The following is a 21,523-nucleotide window of genomic DNA, read 5'->3' as shown; positions in this document are numbered from 1 at the left end:
AACATGATCCTCACTGAGCTGCGCGGCTTTTCCAGGTGCGTTTAACGCTGATGTTAATATACATGTAGTACAATGCCAAAGCAACAGATGGCGATGTACAAACATGAAGGCCATTTTCAACAAATGAGAAGGGTGAACCTGTGATATCCTGTTCAGGCTTTGTCACTCACTCCTGTTAGAAAAAGTATCGACGCCATTGTTGTTGTCGTTAGCTTACATGCTAACGTTAATGGCTGCGACCATAGCATTGTGGCTCGGCTAGCTATCATCGCTTAATAGAGCTAGTGAATGGATAAACAACGTTATTTAACATTGCAGAATTGGTACAATTACAATGCGGCTCAATACAAACAATTGTTAAGGGGCCCAGGGGGTGTAGACTGTTGTAGTTTGAGCTAATTTACACCATGCTCCAAAAAAAGAAAAAAAATCTGCCGAGCGATCTGGCGCGGGGAGCGGGGAGCGCTCGATTCAAGGTGAGTGGTGAGCGAGCGGAGAGCGACTTGGGGGCGGGGTCAACATGAGCGATTAGCGGAGCGGACCAAGCTTTAAAGAGCGAAGAGCGGATTTCTCGGCCGCGCCGATCCGCTCACGTGGCCTGATACACACATAAACATACACATACACACATACACATACACATACACATACACATACACATACACATACACATACACATACACACATACACACATACATACATACACATACACACATACACATGCGGTCAACATACGTGGCACCCGAGCAGCAGGCTCTTGCGCATGTTGGCCACGCGGATCATGAGGCAGGGCCGGCCCTCGTGATTGGACACCACGGCGTGCTGACTGAACTTCACCGTCTCTCCTCTCTTCTTGGGCCGCGCCACCTACAGCCAGGAGGGGGGAAGTGTTCCGGGTGAGAATGTCACACAGCGAGAAGAAAAACCTTTTCAGTCTCGGATCTAACGGTCATCGGTAAAGCGATCCCCTATTGGCCACGTCGATCCATCCCTGTGTAAACACACCGACCTAAGCAAGCCCCCACATCCCGTTTACCTTGGCGAGGAATGTGCCGGTGATGAAGATCTCCATCACCATGGTGATGACCAGCTGGAAGATGAGGAGGATGATGGCGGCGGGACACTCCTCCGTGATGCAGCGGAAGCCGTAGCCGATGGTCGTCTGAGACTCCAGGGAGAACAGGAAGGCTCCCGTCAGCGTCTTCACCTCACTCACGCACGGCGTGTGGTTGGCCGGGCGATCAAACTCTGAGGGAGAAGAGGAAGTGGGGGGGGGGGTGAAATACAGTGTCAGCCAGTTTGGATGAGAACCATGTAGACTCAAACACGAGTGCTACGTGCTAATTCCACAAAATTGCATGCGGTTGAGACTACATGGTTCTCATTCCAAATAATGGAAAGCTCATCTCACATATTTAATGTTTCAAGCTGGTTTTAAATGGCTGTTTTTAAAGGGGACTACCACCCATTTTAAGAATTCACATACGTTATTCCTGTGCCCCAGGACCGTTCAGTATTTGTGAACACGCACCACTCTCTGGTAAAGCTATAGAAATCAGAGAAAGAACCCTGCCAATTTGTGATGTCACTGGGATGTAAAATCTGAGGCTGTTCCATAGACAATGAATGGAGCTCTGAATTTATGAGGTCATATAATGTTTTTGTGAGCACTTACACCCAAATGAGTAGATTACATTAAAATGTATTGTAATGAAATTGTATTTATGATGTATTTAGACTTTTGTTTCTGACTACCTAAATGTTTACTGTTTACTGTGAGCGATCTGTAGTGCTGAATTTCCCTCGGGAAAAATAGAGTATTTCTATTCTATTCTATTCTAAGATCATAATGTGCACTCTTAAAATGGGTGGTATGCCCCTTTAATCGCTGTGTCCTGGTTTCAACAAGCAGAAATCTATCCAACTGATTTGTGAGCCCATAGATCCATGGGTGTCTATTACAGTATATGTATCTATATTAGATAGGGCAACAGTGGCTCAGGAGGTAGAGCAGTAGTCTGGTAGTCGGAAGGTTCCCGGTTCGATTCCCGCTCCTCCCGACCAGAGTGTCGATGTGTCCTTGAGCAAGACACTTAACCCCTAATTGCTCCAGATGTGCAGGTTGACACCTTGCATGGTTGCCTCCGCCATCGGTGTGTGAGTGAATGGGTGAATGTGAGGAACAAAATTGTAAAGCGCTTTGGATAAAAGTGCTATATAAATGCACCATTTATTTATATTTATTTTGGCTTATCTGAACATTCAGCCACAGAGGACAAACAATGCAGAGCTCTATTCTTTTGTAATTTAGTTAAAGTCAAACGTAATTTTGAGTAATATTGAGGAGATTGGGATACGAGGCGAGAGCCTTGCGCTATGATCTGTTAGCATGTGAAAATGCTCAGGGTACAAAGGTACAATTCAATTAGCACAGAGCATTTGGTCTTCGCTGCTTCTTCCCTCCATGTTCTCTGTCTCTCCCTCTCACAGCATAGTCTCTCCCTCTCACTGCATCTCTACAATGTAACTCTGTGCTGCCCTGCGTGTGTCTGTCTCTTTCCACAGCTCTCATCACATACTAGGACTTCTTTTTTCACTAATTCTCCCCATCTCTCTCCCTCTCTCTCTCCCTATCTCTCTCCCTCTCTCTCTCTCTCTCTCCCTCTCTCTATCTCCCTCGCTCTCTCTCTCTCTCCCTCTCCCTCTCCCTCTCCCTCTCTCTCTCTCTCTCTCTCTCTCTCTCTCTCTCTCTCTCTCTCTCTCTCTCTCTCTCTCTCTCTCTCTCTCTCTCTCTCTCTCTCTCTCTCTCTCTCTCTCTCTCAGTGCATGCTGGGAGCGAGATTGGAGATTGGAGATTGAAGGTGCGTGAAAGTAGAGTGAGTTTTTCGAATTCTTTATCTATCTATTTAGTTACATTTATTTATGCTATATTGTAATTATAGTGTAGTGTTAGTTTTCTGTGTGTTTGGTGTGTACAGGGTTAAGTGGGGAGTTTGTTTGTTTGGATGTCGGCCAGGTTGTGCTGCTGGTTGGCGTGAGACGCCAGTATGGAGTTTGCCAGACTCGGCAGGAAGCATGGTGTTAAAATGAATGCTCTTACCGGGCGGCTAAGTGGCGCAGTGGGCAAGGCGCTTGCCACTAACGCAGGAGATGCTGGGTTCGAGCCCAGCTCTCGGCGTTGCTTCCGGCTTGGCTGGTCGTTCATACTAATACAATTGGCAGTATTAGGGGGTAGGAAAGCCGGTGGGTGGGGATCGTAGATATAAAAAAAATAAGTATTAATGGCAGTAGCTGAAGTTGTTGGGCATAAAAGTGTTAAATCTGCTGCGAAAATGAACAGTGGAGTGGTGATTTTTCTCGATTATTTGGACAAGGTGAACGCGGTGGTAGAATCCGGAATTAGTATCGATGATGCGTTCATTGCCGTGGCGCCTCTCTCCATACCACACAGAAGGATTAACATAAATAACATTTATTATTTATTATATATTTAACTTGCATGACATGGGAGGATAATTTCCCCGATAAGGAAATTGTCGTCTGGATGCAAATCTCCGCTATTAAAACATGTTGTCTCACATAGATGCCAGGTTTTAATGATTCTCGAGAACATCGGAGAAGAGCTTGATTTGGTTTTAAAATTAAGAGTTGATGATTTTGACTATGTCGTTTTTGTGTACTCTGGAAACTCAAAGTGTTTCAAGTGTGGAGAGGAAGGACATATAGTGCGCGATTGTCCGAGGGGAGAGGCGAGAGGCGCACAATGTCAGCCCCAGGAGGAACGCAGCGCTGCGCGCAGTGCAGGTACAGAAGAGGAAGGAGTGTGGCAGCATAGAGCTGCGGGTAGTGCAGGTACAGAGAAGGGAGGAGTGAGAGACGCTGCTCCCCCCTCAACCAGTGGCGAGGTAACAGGGGAGAACAGAGGTGGTTTGGTCCCCCAAACACCGCGTCGGAGAAAGAAAAGAGATAAGGAAAATATGACAAGTGACAGTGAAGTAATAGGAAAAAAGCCGAATGTGGTAGATAATGTAACAGTCAGACAGTGGATGACGTGGTGGGAAGTAGTGATGGAGGGGTGGGGGGAAATGTACTTGTATTATTTGAAAAGGAAAAAGGAAGTGGCAACAGTGGCTCTCAGAATAAGGAAGGAGTGACAAGTTTGGTCAAAGAGAGTCAGGAGGATGTAGAAGGCACAGTTTTCTCTCAGTCCAGCATGGGCGAGGATGAGGAGGGCACAAGTTCTGAGGAAAATGAGTTTCCCAATGATTCTCAAGTGTCTGATTCGCAACAGAGAAAACGTTATGCAGTCAGGCACATACAGAAGTTCCTGCACACAACAAAAAACATGAAGAATGTCAAAGTTGGAGATTTTTTTGATGATAAGATAAGATATTCCTTTATTGATCCCCTTGGGGGAAATTCAGGCATCATATCAGCATGGGGGAACGGGGGGGGGGGTACAGGTAGTAAAAACAACACAAGCAGTGTAAACAAATAGGTCAATATAATTTACTATCTAACTAGCTGAAAAATATATTCACAGTATTCACAGTGTCACATAAAGTGCAGTATGCATAAGGTAGTGTTATAATTTACTATCTACTGAAAGGAGATGTTTATTATTTCAGCAAGAACTCAAATGAGGTTGAAAAACAATGGGGGGTACACTTCCCAGGAAATTTTTAGACAAAATTGTACAAAAGCTCAATAAAACAGACAATGAAGGGTAACCAGAATCCAAGTATTTTAGGATGGATCCTGTGTTTCTTTATCTGTTGTGCACTCCTTTTGGAGATTATGAGTGATATCAAGTTTTACACGCTCAATATTGAACCTTTAAAGGCCAACTTGCAGGTTAAACCCTACTCTGCAATTATGGGTAGTTTACATCATTGGTATCTAATTTAATTATAATTTTTTTTCCATTTGACGCCGGAAATGCCACTCAGAAAGGGTTAAAAAGGTCCATGCACGAATAACATGCACGGAGCAAATCAAAATGCTTATCAGACGCTAGCAGGGCTGTGACGTCACTCGAGGCAACTTATGCCTTATGCCCGTCCGGGTCATACTACTGGCTATATGGCTCTGGCTAACGTTACCCCACTAACGTTAGCATTATGGCTACTGTCGTGAACCATTTTAAATCGGGCCATGTAAAAGAGTTTGGGGAACGAGTAAAATGTGCAGGTCCTCTTCTCAGACCTGTGGGGCAAAGCACTGTACACACATCATGCCGGCTAGCAAGCTACACGTCGCGGCATGTTGATACGATAGCAGCCCCTTGGCACTCGGTGCATCAGTCACGAAACGGGCTACCACGATAGCTATTAGCTAACTAACATTAACGTTACAAGCTCAAACACCTTATAACTACTACTATTGTCATGTCCATAAGTTCCCTGGCAGAATACTTGTGAGGACAAAGGTATACAAAGAGGAGAGAACCATTTTAAATCGGGTGATGTTAGGAGTTTCGAGAATGCTGGCTACCAAGCTAGCTAACTTAGCTACTAACGTTATAAACACAATATGTACAACGACACAATGATTTACATTATTACAAATATGGTAACGTGGTTGTGGGCTTTTACAAATAGTGGTTAGCTTTAGAGATGAATGGCTATGATCACAGAGCAATAGTGTTAGGTGAAACAGAGACTAGCTCCTCGGCTAGTAGTAGCAAGGCTCTCTGCTTCCTGCCACTACCTGCTCTGACTCTCAGAGCCCCTCACTGCCCTGCACCTCGTGTGACGTCATCATTAAGATGACACACGCACGTTATGAACCATGGATTAAAATATGCATGTGCGTGGAGGTTGTGGTTTGGTCGACAAATGTTTGATAAAAACGCTAAAACTGGGTCAATTTCGAATTTTTTTCCCTCTTCATGAAAGTCACCGTTTGCCCTAGTCACATTGTTTATTGAACAAAAATACAACCTGCAAGTTGGCCTTTAACGTCTATGTTTTTAACTAACTGTATGGAGGAGCCTCTGATGTATGGAGCCCGGCTGGACTTTCAGGAAGGTAGTAGACCTGGGCTTGGACAGCGTCTGCACTCAGTTGGGACAGTGAAACTGAAAAATGTAGTGGATGTAGCCGGCAGAAATTTACCACACAGAGGAAGTGGCTTCTTTACTGGGGCTGAGGACAACTTGTCACAACAGAGTCTGTTTGAACGATTGGACTGAAGCGCGGAGCATCGGGGGACAAGACCTGTTGCAGGACTATTTCAGTGGAACGGAGGGTCCTGATGAGGGGGGATCTGTTTCATGCACTGGGTATCAAAATGGACAAAACTGGACTGACGGGACCCTTCTTGGGTTGCTCATGTGTTGTTCTTGCTGAGATGTATGTGTTGAATGGAAATATGGAAACTTTTTTTTGTTTGGGGTGGAGCTTCAATGACGTTTTTTGTTGTGTTGCAGAAGGACAGTTGTATTTTAGCACTTTTTTTTATGTGCGATTTCATGTGGTTTTAAGTATGATGGGGACACATGTTGCCCGATATAATGTGTAGTTATTTAATTGTATTGACACACACATTGTAATGAGAATTATGTAAATAAATGTTTTTTCTAAAATAAAAATAAAGAATCTCTCTCTCTCTCCCCTCTCTCTCTCTCGCTCTCTCTCTGACTCTCTTTCTCACTTTATCTCTCTCTTTCTCTCTCTCTCGTGCTCTCTCTCTCTCTCTTTCTCTCTATCTCTCTCTTTCTCTCTGTCTCTCTTTCTCTCTCTACTCTTTCTCTCCTGACTCTCTTTTCTCACTTTCTCTCTCTCTTTTCTCTCTCTCATTCTCTCTCTCTCCCCCTCTCTCTCTCTCTCTCTCTCTCTCTCTCTCTCTCTCTCTCTCTCTCTCTCTCTCTCTCTCTCTCTCTCTCTCGTTATGACTTTCTCTCTCTCTCCCTCTCTCTCTCTCTCCTCTCTCTCTCTCTCTCTCTCTCTCTCTCTCTCTCTCTCTCTCTCTCTCTCTCTCTCTCTCTCTCTCTCTCTCGTTCAGACTTTCTCTCTCTCCTCTAACCCTCCACTATAGCTAAAAAACTGAAACTATAGCTAAAAACAGCTGAAAACATATTTTTTACCTAATAGTCTTAATTGTATCTGACCTTGTCTTGTGTTTGCCTTTGTGTTTGCCTTTGTGTGTGTGTGTGTGTGTGTGTGTGTGTGTGTGTGTCTCTGTGTGTGTGCGTGCGTGCATGCATGCGTGCGTGCGTGCATGCATGCGTGTGTGTGTGTGTGTGTGAGTGTGTGTGTGTTAGAGGTCTGCAAGCCCGACGGAGCCCGACACCATGGACAGATTAGGGCGGGCTCGGCAGATTTGTTTTATGCATAGATAGGGCTCAGGGCTCGGGCTCCTTTTATTTTGTCTAGTTTAATTTTACACATGTGCGCATAAGAGAGTCGTGCACGCGCACACACACACAGAGGAAGACACACACAAGCACTCCGTCACGTCAGGTAGCGTTTCTGTCAAAGCAACAAGCTAGACCACTGGTGAGAGTGTGCGTGTCGGAGATGGAGAAGCTGCCTTTGCTAGCTAGACTGTGTTGAATATACCCTGCAAGCAGCAGCTCGAGCGAGCGATATTTCAGCACCGCAGGGCGAATGCTGGAGGAGAAGAGAACAGCGCTGAAGCCATCAATGGTGGATGTCATTATTTTCCTTCACAGCGCCCGCGAATGAACAGCGGAGTGGAATACACTGTAAAAGGTTTTGCATGATTGCAAAAAAGATTTAGCTGGTTGGCGAAGATTTGTGAGTTTTGTTAACTTTATTCAACGCAAGACGTTTTTGTTGCTGACGTTCATCTAACAGTGAAGTGGTGAGTCCATCCTGATTTACAAAAATGTATTGGCTGCTGGTTTATGAGTGTTTTCGGTATGCTTTAGTGTCATGACATTAACACTTTCAGTGCCAGCCATTAACGTTGATTAATATCCTTGGATGCCAGCATCCACTTCAATGATAGCATTAAAAACGCATAATCTATGTTTTAAATTATGGCTATGTGTCTAATCTGCCCGTCGCTTATCAATGACTTGTTTGCAGTCAACATTGTCGAAACGGATTGTTTTTTAATCGGTTCATATCCTTTTTTATAGCATTTCGAAAAGCTATCGTTTTCTCGAAAATTTCAGGAAAATAGAAAGATTCCGTCATAAACGGCATTTATTGGAATATTCTTGAATACACTAGACACGTTGTCATTTGTCGGCCTATTTATGAATCGTTTTCAAATAAACGCTAGATTATCGATAATATATGTGTACTTATGCACGCTATAGAAGCGAGCTGAGAAATCGATTCTCTTATTTCCTCAACAGCATACACACACACACACACACATATACACATACGGGACACGCTGTTATCTCAGTGAAAACAGCTCTGATTATCCTAAAACTGGTAACATAGACTCCTTACCTTAGATCAGATGTTCTCCAAAAAGATTATTCCAATTCCTGATCGCCATTCCAAATATCGATCGCGTTTATTGATTGATTATTGGCTGCTGTAAATATATATTCCAGGCTGCTCTCCATCTCGCGATCACTTCCCTCTTCATCAGACGGCTTGCCAGCATAGTGGAGCCAGTAGGCCCCCCCCCCACAGATCCACCAGTGTAATCGAATGGCCTGCAGTTACACAGGGATAGACGATAGGGGGCGGTATTTCCCCACCGGAGCTCCTAGAGGGGGCTGCTGTACCAACGGAGACTCGGTTGATGAAATATGAATTCAGATCGCTAATAAAAAAAGAAAAACGACAATTAGCGTCGTCGGCATTCAACGGTCAGGGCGAAATAACGACATAACACGTCGCTGGCACTCAAAGTGTTAATGTGTTAGTCTGTGGGCATGTAATTGTTTCTGTTGTTAGCCACAGAGCTATGTCGTTATTGCATTGTGCACAATTTGTGTGTGTGTGTGTGTGTGTGTGTGTGTGTGTGTGTGTGTGTGTGTGTGTGTGTGTGTGTGTGTGTGTGTGTGTGTGTGTGTGTGTGTGTGTGTGTGTGTGTGTGTGTGTGTGTGTGTGTGTGTGTGTGTGTGTGATGTCTGTCATCACATCATAATATTGGTCTCTGGCTTAAGTCAGGCTAGGGCCGAATAATTGCTTAACTTTTCGGGCTAGGGTAGGGCCGAGCCTGAATGCTACAGGCTTGGGCCGGGCTGGGGCCGAAATGTCAGGCCCGTGCAGACCTCTAGTGTGTGTGTGTATGTGTGTGTGTATGTGTGTGTGTGTGTGCGTGTGTGTGTGTGTGTGTGTGTGTGTGTGTGTGTGTGTGTGTGTGTGTGTGTGTGTGTGTGTGTTGTGCGTGTGTGTGTGTGTGTGTGTGTGTGTGTGTGTGTGTGTGTGTGTGCCCTAGTATAAATAATGTTGACTTGACTTCCTCCTCGTCGCCCCCCGCTCCCTCCTCACCCAGTAGGTCTCCGTGCACCAGTGCCACCAGGTACCAAAGCACTCCGAACAGGAACCAGGTCCCGGCGAAGGTGGCAGAGAACAGGAACAGCTTGTAGCGCCACTGCATGTCCAGGAAGGTCGTCCAGAGGTCACGGAGGTACAGCGCCCCGCGCCCCGGTCACATGCTCGATTCGGACGTTGCTGCGGCCGTCCTTGGAGAGCACGCGGCGCCTCCGCCGCAGAGCGCACGTCCCCCCTGCTCCTCCTCCGGCCGCACCCCCTGTGGCCCCTCCGTCCCCCCCTGTGGGCCCCAGCAGGGGCTTGGTGACATCGGTCTGCGTCTGGGAGTGGCACACTTCTGCGGGGAGGAGCCCTGGGAGGAGGGGGGAGTGCCGAGGTCATGGCTGCAGCTGTGAGGGAGAGAAGGAAGGAGGGATAGGGAGAGAGAGGGAGAGAGAGGGAGAGAGAGAGACAGAGAGAGACAGAGAGAGAGAGAGAGAGAGAGAGAGAGAGAGAGAGAGAGAGAGAGAGAGAGAGAGAGAGAGAGAGAGAGAGAGAGAGAGAGAGAGGGAGGGAGGGAGGGAGGGAGGGAGGGAGGAGGGAGGGAGGGAGGAGGGAGGGAGGGAGAAAGGAACAAAGGAGGGACGGATTGATAGAAGGCGGATAGAAAGAAGAAAAGGAGGGGGGAAAGAAGGAAGCATAGAGAGAGGAACGGAGGGAGGAAGGATAGAGGGACGAGAGAGGGAGAAGGATGTGAGGAAAGAGAGGGGGAGTGCATGGCGGGTGAGGAGCGGACAGAAGGGGTGATGAAAAAGAAATGGAAAGGAGTGAAAGGAGAGAAGAGGAGAGGAAGGAGAGAAGAGGAGAGGAAGGGGGGAAAGTGTTTGATGAAGGACATGAATGAAAGACATGCCAGAGTGTAACGTTCGAGTGGAGAGAGAGGGATAGGGAGAGAGAGAGGGATAGAGTGAGAGAGAGAGGGATAGGGAGAGAGAGAGAGGGAGAGAGAGAGAGAGAGAGAGAGAGAGAGAGAGAGGGGGGGGGGGGAGAGGGATAGGAGAGAGGGATAGGGCCAGCGAGAGGAAGAGAGAGAGAAAATTAGAGGGATTATAAATGTGACACACAGAGCACATTTTTCAACTGGACAGAGGCAGTGGTCTACTTAAGCTCTTTTCACCAGGAGCAGCTGGCTCCTTCAGAATAAAAGCCCCCTTTCAAGCGTGACGGCGCAGCTGCTCTTTCACATTAAAAGCGCACCACTCACGTGTGTGAGGCACACAACAAGTAGCTGAGGAGATGAACAGATACTGCCGTGTCTTATTCCTCACACATATAGAAACTATCTTTGAAGGAAAGACGTCGAGATCAGCTGCCAGCAGCTGGTTACATGCTTCATCTCTCGTTGGGCTAGGTATCTCCAGCGGCTAGTTACTTCTCTCGTTGGGCTAGGTATCTCCAGCGGCTAGTTACTTCTCTCGTTGGGCTAGGTATCTCCAGCGGCTAGTTACTTCTCTCGTTGGGCTAGGTATCTCCAGCGGCTAGTTACTTCTCTCGTTGGGCTAGGTACCTCCAGCGGCTAGTTACTTCTCTCGTTGGGCTAGGTACCTCCAGCGGCTAGTTACTTCTCTCGTTGGGCTAGGTACCTCCAGCGGCTAGTTACTTCTCTCGTTGGGCTAGGTATCTCCAGCGGCTAGTTACTTCTCTCGTTGGGCTAGGTATCTCCAGCGGCTAGTTACTTCTCTCGTTGGGCTAGGTATCTCCAGCGGCCAGTTACTTCTCTCGTTGGGCTAGGTACCTCCAGCGGCTAGTTACTTCAAGGTATCTCCAGCGGCTAGTTACTTCAAGGTACCTCCAGCGACTAGTTACTTCAAGGTACCTCCAGCGGTTACTTACTTCTCTTGTTGGGCTAGGTATCTCCAGCGGCTAGTTACTTCAAGGTACCTCCAGCGGTTACTTACTTCTCTTGTTGGGCTAGGTATCTCCAGCGACTAGTTACTTCAAGGCACCTCCAGCGGTTACTTACTTCTCTTGTTGGGCTAGGTATCTCCAGCGGCTAGTTACTTCAAGGTACCTCCAGCGGTTACTTACTTCTCTTGTTGGGCTAGGTATCTCCAGCGACTAGTTACTTCAAGGTACCTCCAGCGGCTAGTTACTTCAAGGTACCTCCAGCGGCTAGTTACTTCTCTTGTTGGGCTAGGTATCTCCAGCGGCTAGTTACTTCAAGGTACCTCCAGCGTCTAGTTACTTTTCTTGTTGGGCTAGGTATATCCAGCGGCTAGTTACTTCAAGGTACCTCCAGCGGCTAGTTACTTCTCTTGTTGGGCTATGCCATAAATGCCATATGCCATAAATGTCATGATGTCATGTATGCTGTGTATGTCATAAATGTCATAAATGTCACTATAAATTGAAAATGGGGGACCCTAAACAAGACAAACGTACAATTGTGCGTATTGAGCCGTACTGTATTGTACCCATTCTGCAATCTGTTAAATAAAGTTTTCATTCATTCATTCATTCATTCATTCATTCATTCATTCATTCATTCATTCATTCATTCATGAAACGATGAAACAACGCAGATTTAACCACTGTAGTAGTTAGCGGCTTCGCTCTTGATAGGCCATAAGGTGAAGCCTGAGAAGTGGCTAGAAAACAATTCTCGTTCCCACCTTGGGGGACTACGCAATTTTCACTCTGGGTGAAAGGTCTATTGGTGTAGATTTAGGAATAAAAAGTTTTCCATTTAGAATCTACCTGTTACGATTGGTGCGTTTCGTTGGCATGGTGGAGAGTGGAACCCAATTGCAGCAGATAACGGAGAGATACTTTAACAGGAAGCAGGAGACGGCGTTGTGATGATAACAAGGTTTTACTCAAACAGAAGACAAGGAAACACGACTGACACACAGGTAACATTAAACAATGAACCAGCAAGTGTATGCTGGCCCAGATCACTTAAATACAAACACTAATTAGACACTAATTAGAGACAGAGGGTAATTACTAACAGGACACAGGTGTGGTAGACAGAACTAACAGAATACAGAGCACACAGGGGAAAACAATAACAATAGTACAAACTGAGACATACGAGACTAAAACACATTACAAAACACAGACAGTAGGGACACAAGACTAACACAGTGGAACTAATAAAGACAACATAGACAACGAATAAATCAAACATAAATGACAGCAAATAATGTTAATCAGGTGAGTGAGCTGATGCCAGATCTGCCACATCTGGATCAGCCCACCAGTTGGCAATGTTGAAGTGTGAAGTGGTGTATTGAAGGGGAGTGTAGAAGGTCCGAAACCTGGACCAGCCGAACCGGGACGAGGGTTGCCGTCTGGTCCCGCAGGACCAGAGGAATCGCTAGACTACCTGGTTTTGTGCAATTCTAATTTTAACGTCGGGACTAGATCTTTCCTCACGAACGGATACTTGGTCATCGCATAGTTACATTTTATGTAATTGGTGCGAGTTCTGTCACGTGTCTTGCGCTTGCCCAATAGCAGCCTCCTTGTTGGCAAGTTACAGACCACAACACATTTGTGTAAACAGTCTAACGTCACGTTAGCATTAGGGGTGCACCGATGTATCGGTCGGGTATCGGTATCGGCCGATAAGTGCCTTGTTGACTGCAATCGGCCTATCGGCCGATAAGCTCAAATGTGCCGATGGCAGTAGCCGATAAATATCCATCAATTTGTGTCGCGTCAAAAGGCAAAAAATAAATAAAAGTTCAGTCAAGCGACCTGCACAACGCCGCCCCCACACACACACAAGCTAGCTACTGCATCAAAGTTACTACTTATGATTAACAAAGGCATTCGTTTTGTGGCATTAACGTTATATAGTTAGTGTTACACGTTCAATAACATCAGCATATTATTTACCCGAACATAGCAAGCATTACTCAATTCATAGCTCAGTTCCTTCCGTTGCTCAGAGCCTGTACTGAGTTGTACCCATTCTGCAATCTGTTAATAAAGTTTTCAATCAGACAAATGTATAGAAAAGCTTTGTTTTATTATAACATTAGTTGCTGTAAAATCATTATGCCTCGTTTGGTCATCCTGCGGAGCGCTGGTAATCTACTCGTTATTAGCGCGTTGGTTTGTTGTTGATCTCTCGCTGCAGATCAATGGCGGACATCCAGGAAGTAAAACACGAATACGCGCTTGCCGATTGGTGGTAACAGCAAAGGCGGGTGCAAGCGGTGTGACGTAATTGGCAGAATCGACTGTCAATCAAAATTGTTCTGTTGCATTGCTTTGGTTGAGAGCTCTGGTTGAGACTATAGGCTTGTTCGAGATGGATTTCGGTTTGCCTCGACTAGTAGACGAGAGTAGCCGAGTGAAGCCGGGGGAGGAGTTAAGAGGGCGGACACTTCCTGCACGAGAGTCGAGACCGTTCTGCTCGCCTAGTCGTAATGACACAACAACACGTCGCACGCATGTTTTTTGTTGCTGACGAGTTCGATGCCATTGAAGTCCGACAACTCTTGGATGACCATGGACACGATGGGTATGATGATGTACATGATGGTAATATTGCCTTTGAATTTCATAATTAATATGTGTGAATAAATTAGAGAACCATAATGTAAAGCCAGGTGTACCTTTCAATAGCAGAGTGGACTCAGTGGCTAAAATAAGGAACCATACTTGAGACAGTTGCATCAGATAACAGCAGCAACAGTTATTTCAACCCCCACTCAAGCAATGACTAATTTAGAGAACAAACAACACCTTCTCGAATTGACTGTATGTAAATGTAGAAGCAGAGACAGCTGGGTTGAACACAGGGCAGACCAGTTTAGACTTGTTGAAGAGATGATTAGTCATGGACACTAAGTCACAAACAAAGTTATCTATTAATCAACTGTTTAGTATCAAAAGAGTAAACCATAATATTAGAAATGTGTAAATTCATATACACGGGAGATACAGTTGGTAAAAGGTTTATTGGAACAGGCCTCTGTACTCATCAAGCGGCCACACCAAGGAGGGGGGCCACCAAGACCCCCCCTCTGTTTACTGAAAGAAGACTCACACAGCAACCACACGGACAGGGGCCACCAGCAGAACCCCTCTGTACTCAGCAAAAGACCACACCGACGGGGGCCACAGACAGGCCCCCTCCATCTCTGTCCCATCACGTCGCCACAACCCAGAGGTGGGGGCAGCCAGCCCCCACAGAGAACCGCCCACAGAAAACCACATGATTGGACCAAAATGTACTTCTAGAATGTTATGATTGGAGGGAAGCTATAGTATATAAGAGCGAACATATTGGTAGTTCAGGAGCCCAGACCACCCCAGGTCTGCTGCTCCACCGCTCCCCACCCAGAGACTACTGTGAGCTGATTGCATTTTACGTGAGTAAATCATGGGAAACACCAATGGTTGTTTAGATTAGAGTAATGTACAGATCCCTGATCTGTAAACCAGATTTACTCATGTGTAATGTGTACAGTAAATTCTCTATGTTAATTTGATGTTGACAATGACTGTTGTATGTATGTTGGGGTTTTGAGATGCAAACCTTGTTGATTCTTTGTACAAAACAGACATGTTAATGTATTCTGATAATCCTTGTATGTGAAAAGCAACCTTTTATTCACGCTTGGCCCTGTGACAAATAAATCAGTTGAGTTGAAATAGAGTTCTGGTTGTCTGGCTATACACGTTTATTTCTCATCTGACTAAGTCAGATGAGGAGACCAAAAATTCTATCACTTATGATCCTTTCTCCTCCTTCCAGTTAAGCGACCTCCTTGTACTGTACAATAACCTTAGATTATTGTTAGGATTCTATAGGATTATACTACAAATGGAAAATGGGGAACCCCGATGTAAACAAGACGGAAGTCTTTCTCTGATCTGCATCCCCTTAACAATTGTGTGTATTGAGCCGTACTGTATTGTACCCATCCTGCAATCAATAAGGTTTTCATTCATTCATTCATTCATTCATCTGCTGTAGCAGTACAAGTGTTATTTCAGTGATTTTGCAATTGAATAAAAGCGTTTAATCTAGTGTTGTGGTTGTACAAAGCATTTCCAGTAATAGGTAGATTCTACATCATGTAATACCACACCCCTCTTAAGAAATGGGGGCCAATCTTGCTCCACTTGATCAAGTGTAATACATATTAACTCCTACACATTTGCCCCCCTCATAATATTGTTTTCCCTATCGACAAGTACAATCACGACACATTTCCTAAATGCACTTCACAGATCAATCAAATGGTGCATGCCATATATTTGTAAATACATTTCCAACAAGGTCCAAGCAAGGCTACTTAAAATGTCGCCAATGCATGTCCAGTACATTGTTGCCATTTGTATTAGCCTACACTGAGATAGTAGTAGTTAAAGTAAACATTATGCTGAAGTTGCCTTCTGTTCTAGATCGGTTCCCAAGATCAACTATTTCGTCAAAGAGGTGGTCCCACGCTATACCCCTTCAGACTTCAGAAGTCACTTCAGACTCTCCCGTGGGCACGTGGAGGTATGTATACAATCAGCAGACATTCTATGTTGGCTATTACAGTATTAAAGCCCATGCTGCTACACCATTGAATGGAAATCACTCCCCTTTGCTCTTTCCTCAACCATTCAGGAGCTGATGACTGCCATTGACCCTGTGTACAACAACACACTTCACACAAAGTTGCCACTGAATCGCAGTGTGCTGGCATGTCTGTGGACTCTGTCGAATCAAGAGTCCTATAGGGGTGTTGCAGATCGGTTCAACACCACAAAATCCACAGTGTGCAAACACCTGCACGACTTCTGTGCACTAGTGAATGCACACATGTCCCATCACATTTCCTGGCCCTCAGGGGAAGCGCTACATTCCTCAGAGCTAGGATTCAGGGCAGCAGGATTCCCCAACACGGTCTGTGCCGTGGATGGCTGCCACATCCCCATGGTGAGGCCACACTGCGAGAACCCAGTGGCGTATCTGAATAGGAAAGGGTTCTATTCAGTCATACTCACTGGGTACTGTGACAGCCATCGGCGGTTCTGTCACGTTAGTGTGGGCGACCCTGGTAGCTGGCACGATGCGAGAGCATTTCGGGTATCGGAGGTTGGCCGGCTGCTAGAAGCAGATCCCCAGTCCCTGGTGCCGGAGGGGATGCACATCATTGGGGACTCTGCGTACCCACTAATGCCCCAGCTCATGAAGCCCTACAGGGACAACGGGCATTTGACTGCTAGGCAGAGGCGGTATAACAAGAGGTTGAATACTGCTCGTGTGGTGATCGAGCATTCCTTCGGCATCCTCAAGAACAAGTTCAGGAGGCTTAGATGCTTGCATATGAGGGATACAGGAAACATCAGCGCAGCAGTCTTTGCCTGCCCACTGACCAAGTTGAAGAGGATGTTGAGGTAGAAGCCGATCACGAGCCACCAGCAGTAGACCAGGACAGAGGTGCAAATCATCGTAGGGATCTAATCTGTCTCAGTTTGTAAACATCACCTCTGCCAATGACACACACTTGATTGTTCTTTTAGCCCCCCCACCCTCCCCTTTTCTTTTTAGCCCCCCACCCTCCCCTTTTTTGTGAGCTGGTGGGCCATATCCCACAGGGTGATGTGATGCACATATTGAGTATTTGTCAACAGGCATGGATTACATGCATTGACTCTGTACAGTGTATTTCATCATCAAGACTCCTGCTGTGCCTCCGTGTGGCAGCTCATGGAAACTGGGAGATTTAAAAGCCAGGCTAAACCAGCAGGGGATCTCGGAGCATCAGTGGTCCCCAGAGGTACTGAGTCACGTCAAGGGGACGAATATGGCCAACCAACCACTGCCCCATTTGTTGTGAGACAACATTGTTAGTGCTAGAAACCTTGAATACATTTTGTTTAGAATTCCCTGGCTAGCAGGGAATAAAAGAAATGCTTTGACACAGACACTACAACTATAACGGTTTGTACTGAACCCAATATGCAGACATTTGATACAATCTGCTTTTTCAGATAGCAAGCCAGAGGTATGGGAAATCATTTAAAAGCAAATAAATGACTAATTCAAATGTTTATGTTAATAACACCTTTATTGTGTTCCTCCATTCATGTAATTTGCAGCTACAACCCCACGAGCGCTCACTCCATGCCCCCCAGTGGCCATTCCACCTTCAGCCAACACTCCATGCCCCCCAGTGGCCATTCCACCTTCAGCCAACACTCCATGCCCTCTAGTAGCCAGGCCACCTTCAGTGCTCACCCAGTACCCTCCAGTGGCCCTGCAGGGGAAGGACAAGAGAGAGAGAGAGAGAGAGAGAGAGAGAGAGAGAGAGAGAGAGAGAGAGAGAGAGAGAGAGAGAGAGAGAGAGAGAGAGAGAGAGAGAGAGAGAGAGCACATCCAGGCAGGAACTGTGACAACCAAAACATTGCAAAAAAAGAAAAGGAAACTCAAAAGTGGCATGCATGCATGAAATGTTAGTTATCTGGTGACTGTGATTGAAAAAAGAAACTCAAAAGTGGCATGTATGGATGAAATGTTAGTTATCTGGTGACGGTGATTGAAAAAAGAAACTCAAAAGTGGCATGTATGCATGAAATGTTAGTTACCTGGTGACTGTGGTGCCCGTGACAACAAGAGTGCTATAAGTGTTTTCTGCTGGCTACTGATTTCTTGGAGTGTATTAGTGAGTTGGGTGACACCGGTTAGAAGCTGCTTATTGGTGTGGTTGAGACTAGTTAAAAGTGTGTTATTGTTTTGGGCGAGAAGTAAATGTTGTGTCTCAAATGCTCTCCTCCTTCTCTCCTTTGTCCTTCTCCGTCGGTCCTGATCGGGCATCGCCATGGACTCCAACGCCACCGTCCGTCTCTCCGCATGAGACTCATACGTCTCGGCGAAACGCGGACGATTGATGCGCAGGACTTCCCTCCGACTTGTCGATCTGGGCAGGGCCGTGGTGCTGGGCAGGGCCATGGTTCTGGGCAGGGCCGTGGTTCTGGGCAGGGCCGTGGAGGGACCAGGCTGCTCCTCAGGGACCTCTAGAGCACCAGGACCGGGCTGCTCCTCAGGGACCTCTGGAGCACTAGGACCAGGCTGCTCCTCAGGGAAGCTGGGTAGTTGCTCAGAGGATGTAGCAGTGGCACTGGCACTCGAACCCCTCTTCATGGGGAATAGAGGGCTTGACACGATGGTGCCTGGTGGTGCCTTCCCGACCCCACAGGACCCAAATAAGTCATCCATTATCTGTGGAAGAGCACAGTTGTTAAGAAAAAGCTCCAACTGGAAAAGAAGCTACAACTGGAAATGCATTAACAAACTGCACATACTGTATAGTATTCCCATGTTATGCTCCCCCCTCCTGTAGAGTGACTCCGGTCCTTAGCCCTCTTGTACGTGATTAGCATGTTGCCCAGTTTCTTCCGCAGCTTCTCTATTGTGAAGTTGTAGCCACGGCCCTTGAATTCCTCCTCCAGTTTCTTGTAAAATGCTATTTTATTGCGGTAGTAGAGGTGTTGGTGGGTCCTAGTCAGCTCCAGGAGCAGCATTATTCTGTTGTGTGTGAAGTCTGTAAAGACACAAGTGTTGACAAACAGATTTCTTTTGCTCTATTTAGGTTGTAATTTTGGTTAATGTACCTGGTTTGTACAGACCTGACTGTCGTGGAGATGCAGGTGTGAGGGTGGCCTGGCCACTGGAGGGTACTGGGTGGGGGCTGAGGGTGGCCTGGCCACTGGAGGGTACTGGGTGGGGGCTGAGGGTGGCCTGGCCACTGGAGGGTACTGGGTGGGGGCTGTGTGGGGAATAGCCACTGGAGGGTACTGGGTGGGGGCTGAGGGTGGCCTGGCCACTGGAGGGTACTGGGTGGGGGCTGAGGGTGGCCTGGCCACTGGAGGGTACTGGGTGGGGGCTGAGGGTGGCCTGGCCACTGGAGGGTACTGGGTGGGGGCTGAGGGTGGCCTGGCCACTGGAGGGTACTGGGTGGGGGCTGAGGGTGGCCTGGCTACTGGAGGGTACTGGGTGGGGGCTGAGGGTGGCCTGGCCACTGGAGGGTACTGGGTGGGGGCTGAGGGTGGCCTGGCTACTGGAGGGTACTGGGTGGGGGCTGAAGGTGGCCTGGCTACTGGAGGGTACTGGGTGGGGGCTGAGGGTGGCCTGGCTACTGGAGGGTACTGGGTGGGGGCTGAAGGTGGCCTGGCTACTGGAGGGTACTGGGTGGGGGCTGAAGGTGGCCTGGCTACTGGAGGGTACTGGGTGGGGGCTGAAGGTGGCCTGGCTACTGGAGGGTACTGGGTGGGGGCTGAAGGTGGCCTGGCTACTGGAGGGTACTGGGTGGGGGCTGAAGGTGGCCTGGCTACTGGGGGGTGTGGAGTGAGCACTGAAGGTGGCCTGGCTACTGGGTGGTGTGGAGTGAGCACTGAAGGTGGCCTGGCTACTGGGTGGTGTGGAGTGAGCACTGAAGGTGGCCTGGCTACTGGGGGGTGTGGAGTGAGCGCTCGTGGGGTTGCAGCTGCCAATGAAGCTGATTACATGAATGGAGAAACACAATAAAAGTTATTGATGTAAACATTTGAATGAGTCATTTATTTGCTTTTGAATGATTTCCCATACCTCTGACTTCCCTCATCATCTGAGCTGCATATCTTTGATCTGAAAAAGCAGATGTATCAAATAACAAAGTCCCTTCCTACAGTAATAATTGTTACATGACATTTGATTTACACTTTACTTGTTTACTCACCATTCACTAGTCTTTCTGCTATGGCTGGGGTAACCATGAGGGTTAGCGATCCAAGAGCGTCTTTGAGTATCACAGCCTGAGTTGCCATTTTTGTCCAAGAGGAAAGTTATCTCATTTGGTAGCTTTATATAGGTAAGCCCTAATGAGGAACCACACCTGCTTGATTGGATGATTCTGAGTGGCACATGTGTATTAAATGATTGGGATTGAGTGGTTCTAAGGAGCCGGCACACATGTTGAGGTAACTATTCCGAATGGCCAATGTACATGTGGTCTGTCTATATCCATGCACCACTAATCCCACTTTAATGATCAGTTCAGTTAAATTCAGATATTTATTGTGGCCCAATGGGAAACTTAGCTTGCAGCAAGGCACAATAAAGGTCAATACAGTGGACAGGAATGAGTGTCAGTTCATGTAATAATAATAAGAAAATAATGAATAATTCTATTTATAAAGCACTTTTCATTGTGAAACAATCTCGGAGTGCTAATACAGAATGTAATGCATACAGACGTAGATGTTAGATAATAATATGTATAATACTATGTCTCTGATTCATTTATTTATTACTGTGGACATGGAATGTGTAATATGTTATGTTTAGACCGGAACTGTACTGTAGTGTACCCATTCTGCAATCGGTTAATGAAGCTTTCAATCAATCAATCAATCAAACGTCTCATAACTCCCTGGCTGTCACGTGGCTTTTTCTTTGGCTTTTCTGAGCCAATAGGCGCTTTGCGCGACCGTAGCAAGTCGCTTCCCAGCCGGGAGCAGCCAAGTGAGAGGTACTGTGGCGCCTCGCTCTGAAGGCTGCACGTGGCTCGCTCCCGCGGGAGTTCCGCGCCTCGCCTCGTCAGATTTTCAGAGCAAGTCGGACAACATTCTAACCGTCATGCAACGCGCTTGGCGAGGCAGTAGTGAAACCTGCGCAGATCTGCGTCCGCCTATCCCATCTCGAACAAGCCTAATAGTATCCAGCTGCAGCCCGGCAGACCATACTGGGAGAGAGATAGTGCTACATGGCATGGTGGAATTAATACCATAAACATATTTCTTGATGTTTACTTTTTTTAAGTAAGTAAAGAGGCCTATGTTCATAAAAAAACCATCCCTGAACCCTACCGTCATAGGCAACTACCGTCCTGTCTCTCTTCTCTCCTTCCTTTCTAAAACACTTGAACGTGCTGTATCCAACCAACTTACTGCTTATCTTCTACAGAATGACCTCCTAGACCCTAATCAGTCAGGCTTCAGAACTGGTCACTCCACAGAGACAGCCCTCATTGCGGTCACAGAGGCACTTCACTTAGCAAAAGCGAAAGGCCTCTCCTCTGTCCTGATTCTCCTAGATCTATCTGCAGCCTTCGACACAGTCAAC

The 21,523-nt window shown here is 46.8% G+C and overlaps 2 protein-coding genes across 2 annotated transcripts in view; one reads left to right on the top strand and one right to left on the bottom strand.

Annotated features, from left to right (window-relative positions):
* kcnj10a (potassium inwardly rectifying channel subfamily J member 10a) overlaps nucleotides 1-9,810 on the bottom strand; it is a gene marked incomplete at both ends in the record, with an annotated part of 77,901 nt that extends 68,091 nt beyond the window's left edge. Inside the window, 5 exon segments of the mRNA XM_084312495.1 lie at nucleotides 737-868; nucleotides 1,038-1,249; nucleotides 9,427-9,583; nucleotides 9,585-9,774; nucleotides 9,776-9,810. Coding sequence (XP_084168621.1) covers nucleotides 737-868; nucleotides 1,038-1,249; nucleotides 9,427-9,583; nucleotides 9,585-9,774; nucleotides 9,776-9,810 — 726 coding nt within the window.
* Nucleotides 9,811-13,847: 4,037 nt separating this feature from the next.
* LOC311226756 (uncharacterized protein) lies at nucleotides 13,848-16,822 on the top strand (the record flags this gene model as incomplete). Its single annotated transcript, XM_084312166.1, has 3 exons — nucleotides 13,848-13,942; nucleotides 15,835-15,934; nucleotides 16,046-16,822. 3 exons carry the CDS (start codon nucleotides 13,848-13,850, stop codon nucleotides 16,820-16,822), a joined length of 972 nt encoding a protein of 323 aa, XP_084168292.1.
* Nucleotides 16,823-21,523: the final 4,701 nt, after the last annotated feature.

Source organism: Notolepis coatsorum (genome assembly GCF_963971535.1).
Source record: "Notolepis coatsorum genome assembly, chromosome: 4".
In the NCBI taxonomy this organism is placed as follows: domain Eukaryota; kingdom Metazoa; phylum Chordata; class Actinopteri; order Aulopiformes; family Paralepididae; genus Notolepis; species Notolepis coatsorum.
This window is presented reverse-complemented; position numbering and strand designations above follow the sequence as displayed.